This window comes from Biomphalaria glabrata, chromosome 5 (genome assembly GCF_947242115.1).
Source record: "Biomphalaria glabrata chromosome 5, xgBioGlab47.1, whole genome shotgun sequence".
Taxonomy (NCBI): domain Eukaryota; kingdom Metazoa; phylum Mollusca; class Gastropoda; family Planorbidae; genus Biomphalaria; species Biomphalaria glabrata.
Genome location: NC_074715.1, coordinates 3,223,475 through 3,235,924, shown reverse-complemented (window position 1 = coordinate 3,235,924; position 12,450 = coordinate 3,223,475). Strand labels below are relative to the sequence as shown.

Sequence of the window (12,450 nt, the reverse complement as noted above, 5' to 3'; positions counted from 1 at the left end):
AGTTAACCATCTAATTTTTTTTTAAATTATATATGCAAGCAGATTTTTAAAAAAAAAATTACATCAATTTTCAATGAAAAACTTCAGGGGAGGTAACTCTTAATAACTCAATCTTCATTCAAAGATTCCAGCATTGGTACAAAAATTTACATTTTCCATTTATCAACTAATATATTGAATAGAATACTAATTCAAATGTTGCTTTTAAAAAATTATTTTGATATTATTTAAAGAGCTATTTGAAAAATATAATTTAATACATATATCAATATTGTATACATGAAAACTTTTCGCTAATAACTACACGAACACAGTCGACACACAGAACATAAAACCACATGTTTATTAAGCTAAACACAAAACGCTTGCATTTAAGAGTACGTGTACAAGTTAAATCCACATATAACACACATATATCAAAAATGGTAATATGTGACTTTTGCTTAATATAATTTGTGTATATATATATATTTGAGTAAGGCTATATTACAGAACTTATTATAATTAAATCTTCACTTGATAAATCCCCATGCAATTAAAAAATCCAATAAAATAATCTCTGATACAAAGATTTCAAAAGAAAAATATTTTTTTTGTTTCTGATTTAAACATTATTTTCATAACTCGCCTGTTTTACAACCAGGTAGATCTAGGTATCCATCTTCATAACACGTTCCTTTGTCCTGCTGGCAAGAGTTCCTACATTCTGCGGGGCATGGATTGACACACGATAGTCCCCAGGTGCCTAGTTCACAGTCTAAATATTTAAAAAAAGCATAATATATATATATATATATATATATATATATATATATATATATATATATATATATATATATATATATATATATATATATATATATATATATATATATATATATATATATATATATATACAAAGTATATATGAAGTGTATTGGTCTAGATTCTTCATGTAATTAATTTTGTAATGTATCTATTCATAATTAAATATATGGAAAATTGTATTATGGTGCGCAAAGGTGCACGCGTTCAATATAATAAAGTATCATTCTCCGCCATGACACTAATGGTTGTTAATTGTTTATTGCTGACTGTGAACCTTGATCATAATTAATAAGTGAGGCACTTTTTCTTAATAGCTTTAAACATGTATGCACATGTAGCCATATCTTTGAATGCTAGAGGATTAGTTTTCTTTGTTGGTATCAAACAAAATAGTTAATTACCAGTAATTAATTGACTGATTGGTTACATTTTATTGATTTATATTTTGTCTACGCCAATGCAAAGTTTCAACTTGATCCGAGAATGGATGTGGGAGAAATAACGTGTGCACAATTTTTGCTAGACAGACAGACTAATAGACAGACAGACAGACTAATAGACAGACAGACAGAGACAGTTGATATAAGCTTTGTAAAAATCAAATTTCGTAAATAAGATTTTTTTTTACATTGCTTTTTTTTGGCCCCATTTTAACCTTGCAATTTTTAAACGAAAAATGCATACCTCCAAATACTAATACTTCACATAAGGTGAGTATAGGAAAATGATAATAAGAATCATTCCATGTGGCTGAGATTCGAATTGTCTTGACAGGTTTCTGCTGCATTATGTTTAACGCATAGACACGCAATACTTTAGCTGGATCATCGAATGCCCACACAGTGTGGTTGTTAGTGTCAAGTGTTTCAAGTTTAAATCTGGACAGTCTATAACTGAAACTGTCTGCTGAAAATGGAAAAAAAACAACAAATTATTTGAGATGCATTTAGAAGAAATCTTCATTAGCAAGTTAATCACAGTTTGTTCTGTGTCTGCGATTGAGATATACAATTCCTGCTTAGTTCTCCTTTCAGACCTTGTGGTCTATAGGGCAGATGATGTAAAGGTCCTCTGTTTCTGTGGTCTATAGGGCAGATGATGTAAAGGTCATCTGATTCTGTGGCCTATAGGGCAGATGATGTAAATGTCATCTGATTCTGTGGCCTATAGGGCAGTTGATGTAAAGGTCATCTGATTCTGTGGCCTATAGGGCAGATGATGTAAAGGTCATCTGATTCTGTGGCCTATAGGGCAGATGATGTAAAGGTCATCTGATTCTGTGGCCTATAGGGCAGATGATGTAAAGGTCATCTGATTCTGTGGTCTATAGGGCAGATGATGTAAAGGTCATCTGTTTCTTTGACGTACGGCGAGAAGGGTGCCATGTCGCCAGCACAACGATCAACCGCGTTAACGTTCCCCCACATAAAGTCAAGTATATTAGAGTAAAGTGGACTTAGAGGCGTCCTAAGCATCCCAAAAATAAAAATCATAGTCGTCGCCAAGATTCGAACCCAGGACTCTAGGTCCATAAGCCAAGCACTTGATGCTTACATTTCTAAAAAAAAACAAAAAAAAAAAAAACAACAGAAAAACAGTAAAAATAAAATAATCAATACAATATAAGTTCCTCATTATAAAACTTAATATATAATAAAAAGTTAAATCTAAAAAAAATAAAATTGTTCGAATCTGTATCAAATCCATGATTTTAACACCGTCACTGCTTGAACGAACGATTTTACCTATTCGGGTATCGGCAATATACCTATACTTGTGTAATTATTCATGGTATTTTCATTATATTTACATCTAGATCTAACACTAGACCTTGACTTCTGGTGCAGAACCGATTTAGAACTCTTATCTTCAACTTGTTATATTGGATGAGTCCATATATTGGTAATAAATTCTTCGTTTGATATTGGACAAGGGAGATAACTTCTACATTATTGTGATATATTTTCGCATGTGCAGAGTTCTTACCCTTGTGTCGTTTGTTTTTAAAAGGATTCTTTAAAAATATTTTGCTTGTTTTTACAATAATAAATAATTTGATTAACTAGTGATTGTCCTAAGAAACACCCATTAATAAAGTTTTATCGAAGAAAAGTGACTCTATAATAACATAAAGAACTCTACCTCTGTTGTATATTGTAATCCTGTTGATCACTTTCACGGTGTCCAGTGTCAATGTCCAGCTAGCTGGGTAAACACTTTGTGCTAGCTTGTCCGTTGTATGAGAGCAAGTCTTGTTGTAAAAGACAGAGTTGGTATTACCGTCCACGGCCAAGGAGGCTCGATACCAAATATTGCCCTCCGAATAGGTTCCTGTCTGATCTGCCGTTTGTTTTAAAGCAACGTTGCGACCTTAAAGCCATAAAAAAATTGTAATATAGTTTAGAAAAGACATGCATGAATAGATCTCTCTTTCTTTTCAATCTTTTTCTCTCTTTCTCTTTCTATCTGTCACTTATTTACTTAGACGTAGATCCTCCAGTGCCGTTCAGCACATTGGCGGCAAGCGGTCTCCATAAAAATCTGTCACTGCAATGTCTTAAGCGTATTCCCACCTGGTGTCCACTGCTCTGATATTCTCCATTAAGGTGTGTCGCCATGTTTTACGAGGACGTCCCTATTTGCGCTTCCATGTCATCGCGGCTCGGTCACAATCTCATTTAGTGGTTGAATTCTAGTTCCTATGAACTTCTGCTCTTGCATTGCAAATGTTCCGATGTTATAATTATTATCATATTAAAATAGAGAGACAATAGCAGAAGCTGATGTATACACAGAAACTTTTAAAAAAAGAAATTATTTTATTTTCTGAATTTTTTAAAAACTTATTTAAACGCTATCAATTTGCTCAAAAGAAGTTTAAAGACTCCTAAACAAATTGCCCATGTTATCAAAAAGTAAAATCAGCTATTGAATTGTTTGAGGGTTAAGGTTAGGGTTTAAAACAATCAGCGACAGGCTATGTCCGTAGATTTGTTTCCTTGATATTTATTGAATATTGTAAACACAAATAGTTGCAGTTTTTATTTTTCTTCCAATGAAGCTTCTCTAGCATTCTTTTAAGCAGTAAATGTTAGTATTTGTTACTTTGTTTATGAACATCACGTTTATTTTACTGTCTTAAATACGCATCTGCTTTTAACCCGTGAATTCTAGTATCCCTTTTCACCTCCCTCACTCAGGTAATTTATTTTTGACATCATGTGGAATGCGCTCTGGACTGTCGTTTCATTAGTCCCCGGTTCACTACTTGTCACGGTTGACCACTCTTCTAGCGCTGGGGGCGATTTGTGTCGGCTGACTATACATATACACTATTACCCACATTCTCCCCAACACGAAAGTTATAACGATAAAATATAGTGTCAATCATCATCATCATCATCATCATCATCATCATCGTTAAACTCCATTAGAGTGAAGGCTTGAGAGGCTCAAATCCTCTCTTGCAAAAGCTCTGGACAGAAACCCTGCTGTCTTGCGTAGTGCATAAATGTCGCCATACAGGTCGAGATTTTTTGGTCTCCCAGTCCTGTCTAGACGGAGATCAGCAACTCTGGACTCTGGGGCAGTCAAACAGAATATGAGGCACGGTTTCCTCTTCTTCCCCGCAGCGCGGGCACCGTGAATCAAAATTTGGCCATAGCCCCGAGAAATATGAGCCAACAGGAAAGTGGCCTATCCTGCACTGTGCTTTAATAGCTTGCTCAGGCCTGGACAGCCTCCACCACGGGGAAGTGCGTTCAGGACGCCTCATGCGCTCCTAGACTCCACGGGCTTTTCGGGACTTGTCCCAGCACTCAAACCACTTTTCCATTTCTGTTTTTTTTTTAATTATAGCCAGAGCTTAATGAAAGCTTACAGCCTGTTCAGTGGGTGGAATTTGCCCTCCCTGGTAGGCCAAAGAGTCTGCGATTGTGTTGCCAGTCAATAGATTGTCAATAGATGTTTAGATCTGAAATTGAAGTGCATTTTTTCCTTGAAAAAGGTGATAAGGAAAAAAAACCCCACATTTATGAGATGGGACGCTAGAATCTACAAGTAAAAGTGAACGGATCTTTACTTGTTTGCGCATTATTATAAAAAAGTGAACAAGTTTGTTTCGTAAAGAAAGTGTGGCAGTTTTAAAAAGAACAACAACATATAATCGGCATTCTTGATTTGAGCCGCGAATAAAAAGATTATTAAACTACGGGTATCTTTTATTGTTAAACAACGGGTACTAATGTTAATCTACGGGTACTAGATCCACGGTTTCTACTTTCTAATAGTTTCAGGTTAATTACATTTTGCTTCTGTATCTTTTTGTTGATGTGGCCCGCGACACAAGTGTTGAATATGAAAATGGCCCGAGGAAGAGTGTGGTTGGGCATCACTGATCTAAACAAGTAAAAATAATTTTATTTTAATCTTTTGGTATAGAGCATTTTAGACATGCATACCTCCACTGATATATAAAGAACATAACATCTCGATACTAGGCCCTGTGACTGTCATTTGTATTACAGTTTCGTTGATGGCAAATCTGTAGTCAACTGTGGCTGTGTCAACTTTGGCTAGTCTTTTGTGTATACAGCTGTACGATTTGTTTAAGCTTGTTGTAAATACAAAATTTAGTTCCAAATTAGCTGTGGAAAGATATAAAAGAGAAAAATTCAGTAAATCTAGACTATAGGTATATTCGCAATTATGCGATGATTATGCCTTGATACGGCCTGTTTTAAATGCGAAGCGAATATGGATTATGTCATATGTGATATGAATGAGATAAAAGCCTGGGCAGTTGATATTGTCGAATTAAAAAAGTTACCCTTTCAGACCTTGTGGTCTATAGGGCAGATGATGTAAGATTTTCTATTTCTGCGGGCCTATTGTAAACGAGGGCGTCATGTGGCCAGAACAAGGACCAACTGTCTTTACTTTTCCATAACTAATGCCAGGTATCCATTAGAGCTGGGTGGACTCAGAGGCGCCCGATGATCCCGAAATCCTTGTCTTCACTTGGATTTGAACGCTGGACCTCGGTTCAGAAGCCAAGCGCTTAAATTTTTCCTCAAGGTTGACTCCCGAACCCTTGTCCATGCATGGGTAGCTCCTAAAGCCGACAGGGGCTGACTTACAGAACTTTACTGTCACTCAAACATTTCTTTGCACACATGAACAGGTTTTAATGAATCAATAGACCTAATTAAACATTTGCGCACCACCTTGGTACCTGGAAGCAGGTTTCCGTCCTGCCTTTAAACGCTCAGCAAACATAACTCTGCTCGAGTCGGGATAAAAACTCGAGTCCACTTGATAAGTAGTCACGTGACTCGTGTCACTCTATCAGCCTATCAATTTCCAACCCCTCTCTATGGGTCTGAGTCAACTAAAACATGGGTACTGAACAGAAGCAGCTAAGACTCCTTGAACGCTTTCAGCAAAGATGTTTGCACTCCACCATGCACTGTTAAGCTCTTCCGCGGTGTTTAGTACTTGAAAATCATCAACGTAAGTAAATCCAACTGGAGGTAACACTGAAATCAATACTGGAACAGATAACACCGACGAAAGGCCAACAGTCGATCATTAGAGTCGACGCTGGTGTTAAAACAACAAATACTTTTAATACTGAATACGGGAACAGTCCGATGTCCTTTATTACAAGCCGTCTATATAATTCTTCTTATTCTTGCTGTCAATAAGAAAACGTCTTGATTCTAAAGCGTCGCCTAGAGCGCTCTTGTTTTTTAAAGATCTGTCACGTCACTTGTCGCTAAGTAAAACTTTCCCCTTATTCCCGAAACAAATAACTAAATTCTAATCATGTCATAACAATATATACGGACTCCACCATGGACATACGGTGGCAAGACAGTACTATAAACTGCGATTTTTTTGCGAATGCCGGTATGGACAGTAATGATGGAATTCTTATAGTCCGACGCTTGCGCTGGTCAGGACACGTATCCCGTATCCCCTTATGAGAGTATAAATTAATATAACTAAAAAATATGGCTGAAGTACTAAAAACTATTTATCTCAGACTTAGAAGTCTTCAGGGTTTTCTGAATGTGAGCTTTCTATCATTCAAAAGTTAAACAAATTAATGATCTTGAACATTAATACTAGACAAAGAATACGGTACGCAAAACGTTTCTGAACAAAAATTCATTAAGTTCTTGAATGAATAGGGCCATATACATAAATAAATATAAACTGGAAAAAGGAAATAACTTCATGTAACTAGAAAACATGCATATCTATTGTTGTCGGATTTCCGAATTCTGAAAAGTTGCATGATCTTCAGTCTTAGAGATTAAACAAAACTACACTGCTCATAAATGCTGTAGAATAAAGTACACAAAATTGCAAGTCACAAATTTTCGTTTCATAAAACTCTTTTATCGGCCAATCTATATTTATCTATATTTATTTATGTCTATGAATAGAGCCTTCATGCTGAAATACCCGAAGGCGTAATGTGTTCAAGATAAAGATGTTCTAGTGCTCTAGTCACATTTAACTTTTTTTTTTTCTTTGAAAAACTATAACATTCAAACTAGAGTTTTCCAAGTGTGGCCGATAAGCTATTAATTTTTTTCTTTCAAAAATCATCAAAAAACAAATTTCTAAAAAAATCGTTAGAGACATTTTTCGAGAATCGTGTCCAAGTCAGAAGGATAGACCTAAATAGAGGAATTGTCAAAATAGAAAACGAGGGTTTAGGTTTATATGACAGATATAAACATTGGCAAATATGAATATATTTACATGCATTTTTAGCTTGTAGTCTTAACCAGGTAAAAGGAAAAGATAATTCCCATTGCACTGTAATAGTGTCGAGACCCGGATCTTCATTGCATGTCGTTACGTCTCGATCAGTCAACCATGACGTAGAACCGGAGCCAGCAGACGTCGAGATGAGTGCGCCATCTACAGTTGCCAGGTCCTCTGAGAAATGTGTTATCATAATGAAAATATAGTCATTAACTGAGAGTGCAATTAGAATGAAAGCAAAAGATGTAGGTAACTGGTTATTTAATGTAGTTAGTAACATAATAATTACACAAGAATGTAAGACATTCAACGATGTTGTACTAATGTTATGAATTATAACGTACTATATGACATACTACTGAATATCATGAAATATTATAAGTTATGATTTAATATGACATAAAACAAGAAAAGCCAAAAAATTTAAGTGTACTTGTATCAATTAGTTTGAATCAATTATTTAATATTTTTTTTAAAGATCTAGACCAGTGGTTCCCAAACTTTTTTGTCTCGTAGACCCCTTGACATGTTTTCTGGTTTTGGGTAGACCCCCTGCGTCTTATATAACTTGTGAACTGTTGTGAGTGGAAGAGTGGACAAGTCATTCAAAGCTACATTTTAGTTATAAGAGATCTATCCAATCAATTAAAATAACAATATGTATCACTGGAATCACCAAATACACTGGATATTTGATTTTTTGGCAGTTTCATCATTCGTTGCTACGGATATTATGTTTCATAAAGGAATTTGTTGTCCTATGAAGTAGTCCTTCAAACATTTAATATTAGTTAATTTATTAATTTGCCTTAAGTTTCATTGCAAAGGTTTTCGCAAAGAGCAGTTTCTCGTGTATTTCTTTATCTTTCATTTCTGGCTCAAATTTTGGAACCGCGGAACAGTTTTCATTAACAGGAGAATGGGCAATGGCAAGTAATTGGAGCCTAAACCAGTCAGCTTTGGGCGACAGAGAATCGTTAGCCTTTGCTTGCAACCCACCTAGCAGAAGGAAAACTGAATTCAAATCTCTGCTGCTGTGCAGCTGTACCCTAACATGGGACAGGTTTCGTCGGTCAACGCTAAGGAAAAATAAGGTGCCGGCAACCTTAAGGTTGTTTGCAGCACACAGTGATACACACTGTCAGAGCCTGCAACATGCTAATCCTAAAACTGTGTATGTCATTTGCCAAGAATTACATGAAAAGCTTATACTGTTATAACTCATACCACAGATGTACCCTTGAATTGTTATGTTGTTAAAAAATGTGTTTAATAATATAAGATGTAGGTCTGTGTAAACAGGTTTTTAAAACTACTTCAACAGCTGGTAAAATCAATGTATTATCTATAGTGTTTTCCGTATTTGGTTATAAGTAAAAAAAATTCTTTTAAGACGCCCACAAACCAACATCTTCTCTGAACGATGTTAAAAATAGATTGTGTGGGTCTTTGAGACTTTTTCAAACCTTAATCTTTTTATCAGGGTGGTATTGTCTCAAATGATTCTCCAGCGTATTAGTTTCATGTCATCATAAAAAGTCACTTAGACAACCGCTTGTTTGACAAGGAAGGACTGAATAACAATTTTAAAGAATTAACGCTGTACAATCTACATTTCTTACACGCAGACAAAATTGATGTATTTAAATATCTTGAAATACAACAATAATTTCATTTGATTAGCAGAATAAATATTTAAAGGAATAACTAATGTGCAAATCATATAGGCCCTATAGCCTAGTGTATGAAATAATTACATTAATGGAATGAGAAAATTAAAGTCATGACCTGCTTAAATGAAATCTATTATCGTAAACCCCCATGGACATATCATAGACCCCAATTTATTTTTTGACTTTCGTAGACCCCTTGGAAGTCTTCATAGACCCCTGGGGGTCTATATAGACCACTTTGGGAATCACTGATCTAGACTAACAATTTTAAAAAGCATTCATAAAAATAATAACAAAATAAAGTAGAACGACTTGACTTCTTACTCACGGCTGAAGCTTTCTCTTGCTAACGCTGTAACAGCTCTGCTAGCGAAGAGTCTATGAACATGGAAGGTTGTATAGTTCTCTATTGTTTCTATTTCATGTTTGTGTTTACTAAGCCCAAAACGGCTGTCTAATATAAAAGGCACTAATTCAGTTTATACTACCATTCAGTCAAGTACTATTTCATTCCCTTGTTTGAGAAACAAATAAAGTAATAAACCAAGAGTTCATTAACTAATTGGTAATTTTTTTTTTCGAATTTGTGTTATCAGGTAAAAGAAATAATTGTGCAAAATGTCAGCTTGATTCGAGATTGGGTGTCGGAGATATAAACTTTTAGCCAGACTGTCAGTGTGTCTCACAGAGTGAGTTGATATAAGCTTTGTAAAAATAAGCTGAACATTTTGTATACTTTCTTACCGTACTGACACTTCTGGCCGAACCAGCCAGCGTTACATTTTGTTGGACACTGACCATCACTGTCGCACTTTGAATTTTTGTCACAGTGGCACATGAACTGACACTTGTAACCGAACCAGCCGTCAGGGCATTGAGACGCTAGTAATAAACAATAAAAATAGCTTTCTAATAATACATGACCTTTACTCTCTATTGAAATACTAGCAGTACAAATCCGGTTACGCCCAATTATTTATTCCCAGGCTTTATATTGTTTATTAAAGCTTTCATTTTTTTTTATTATTTTGATAAACGGGCCACATTTTAACGAGTTTTTAGCCCAAGAATTAGAGTATACTAGTCTACCGGCGGTGTGGAATACGCCGCTATTTTGCAGGGCTGGCCTTTGGTGACCGCACTGGGTTCCGCACTTATGCGACCGCAGTGGGCCCCGCACTTTCATAGGACCCGCGCTAATTCTAGGTCTATAAATTATTGAATTAAACCATGATTAAATCATTGTATAATTTATGAAATTGCAAAATATACGAAAAAGTTCTGGAAATATCCGGAAATAATTATTAAGTATAGAAAACTCATACAAAGCTCCTGAAATATATAAACAAAAATAGACAGAAATATTAGAGTGATCTTTCCTTTACTTCAATGAAATTTCCCGACCTGCTCTCTCTTTCCCCCTCCCTCTCTCTCTCTCTCTCTCTCTCTCTCTCTCAGGAACACCCATCGTTATTTCTCCCATATATAATTTTAACTTCATTTGGAAACACCTGCATCATAACCCGCCCCGACAAATACACACTCTCATAATTTTGGCCGTTCATTTTAGTAGCCTCCTTAGTTATCCCCGTTTGTTCTCTATGAATAAAAAGAACTATAATTTTAATTTTATTAATTGGAAACCTTTTTTTTTTTAATTTTAACCCTTTTTGAATGTAGCTAAATATTGATAGAAATGCGCGCTGGACTGTCGATGGTCCCGGGTTCAAACCCTGCCCGCTCCCATCCCCCGTCGTCCTGCGGGAGGTTTGAACTAGGAAGTAAACTATCTTCAACTCTGAAGGAACATCCGAAACATGTAAAACATTTTACAAGCAACAAACAAAAAAAAAGAAAAAAAAAAGGTTTGCTGTATCTATCAAAGCTAAATCAGTCTTAACCTATTTTAACCTGATGCTTTTTTTTTTTAGTTAAATCTTTGCTATGAAAGCGTTGTTTTATATTCATAAAATCTTGTAAAACATATCTATAAAAAAGCTAACAAGATCCTCGAAATAGAGAATCACCATTTGTGTCAGAATTTTGTGATTTTACCATCACAAAAGAGATACAAGACACCGATAGCAAAGACAAACAGACACAAACACTCTTTTGTTCCCCTGGCAATCAAATCATTAAATAAGAACAATCTGGTATAAACTTTGTCACATGTAAATTATGAGTGAGTCTGGTGTGAATGTACACTTTGGTTTCTTATAGTTATAATGTTTTTTGTTTGGTGTAATGCACAAATTGTAAGACAAATTTCCGTACGGACAATAAAGATTATTATTATTATATATAAAAATTATTTAAGTTAAACAATCTTACCTAAAAAGTTTAAGCGCATCCATACAACAAAACACACTACATAGTTAGATAAGAACCCCATGTAGTCCAGATCTATAGGTCTTTCCACTCCATCTCTTTCTTATTTCAAACGAATGCCGAACAACCCTCTAGTCGCGTGCTTTAAAATAAATAAAGAAAGCAATACGCAGTTTTGAAAAAGAGACACACGACTTCTCTAGTGCACACGTTTGGTTTGAATAAAACATTTCTTTCAAATTGCACTTTATACAGTTGCATGTTAAATAAAATAAGCTTAAAATAGCAGCCGTTTTCGTAATTCAGTGTGTATCTGCAGTACTTTGGACTGTTTATTAAAAGAGTTGATTCTAAATGATTACCTTACCAGAAATCTCGTAAGGGCAGAAGACGAAGACTTAGTCCCTCGGCAGAATTTGTCTGGGTTTGCTTTGATCAAATAAAATACTGCATTCATCAGAAAGTAAGACAATACCTTTTAAATTATAATAACTATAATATAACCCGGCATCGCTTGCTTTTTTTTTTTTTTTTTTCATTTTGTTTCAATCTGTTTCAAGTTACTTATATGTTAAATGAATCTATTCTGTTTTAATTTTAATAATTCAAAATATACAAAACATCCTTTTGTTACATTTTTGGAGAAGTACAATTAATTAGAGTGGAGTAACAATATAGCAGCAGGATGATCTTATTATACCTAGTTGTCACGTAACGTACAGCAGCTATTGCATTAAGTTTATTTTTAGATTATTTGTAGCGCAAGGTCATGGTTGTCTGTTGTTGACAAGTAATGATAAATTTATTCAAAACGTTAATGGTATTTTTCATACGCTCTAAAAATAAATCAATTGTTACTACA

At 34.9% G+C, this 12,450-nt stretch overlaps 1 protein-coding gene across 3 annotated transcripts; it reads right to left on the bottom strand.

The window, feature by feature from the left end:
- Positions 1-274: 274 nt before the first annotated feature.
- On the bottom strand, positions 275-11,813 carry LOC106076992 (uncharacterized). Of its 3 annotated transcripts, none has more exons than XM_056030270.1 (7): positions 11,592-11,813; positions 10,005-10,142; positions 7,582-7,761; positions 5,268-5,453; positions 2,950-3,177; positions 1,492-1,713; positions 279-757 (listed from the first exon to the last, which is right to left on the bottom strand). In XM_056030270.1, exons 1-7 carry the CDS (start codon positions 11,650-11,652, stop codon positions 618-620), a joined length of 1,155 nt encoding a protein of 384 aa, XP_055886245.1. In that variant the 5' UTR covers positions 11,653-11,813; the 3' UTR covers positions 279-617. The 3 variants fall into 3 exon arrangements, with proteins under 3 accessions (XP_055886247.1, XP_055886245.1, XP_055886246.1); XM_056030271.1 differs by having other exon boundaries at positions 1,492-1,710; XM_056030272.1 differs by lacking the exon at positions 7,582-7,761 and having other exon boundaries at positions 275-757.
- Between the last annotated feature and the right edge of the window lie 637 nt (positions 11,814-12,450).

Bases quoted from the DNA above. Each gene is read 5' to 3' on its own strand.
- LOC106076992 (XM_056030270.1), bottom strand. From the start codon at position 11,652: ATGGGGTTCTTATCTAACTATGTAGTGTGTTTTGTTGTATGGATGCGC. The intron at 10,143-11,591 runs GTAAGATTGTTT...GTTTATTACTAG, and splicing joins GATGCGCTTAAACTTTTTAG to CGTCTCAATGCCCTGACGGC. The intron at 758-1,491 runs GTATGCATTTTT...TTAAATATTTAG, and splicing joins TGAAGTATTAGTATTTGGAG to ACTGTGAACTAGGCACCTGG.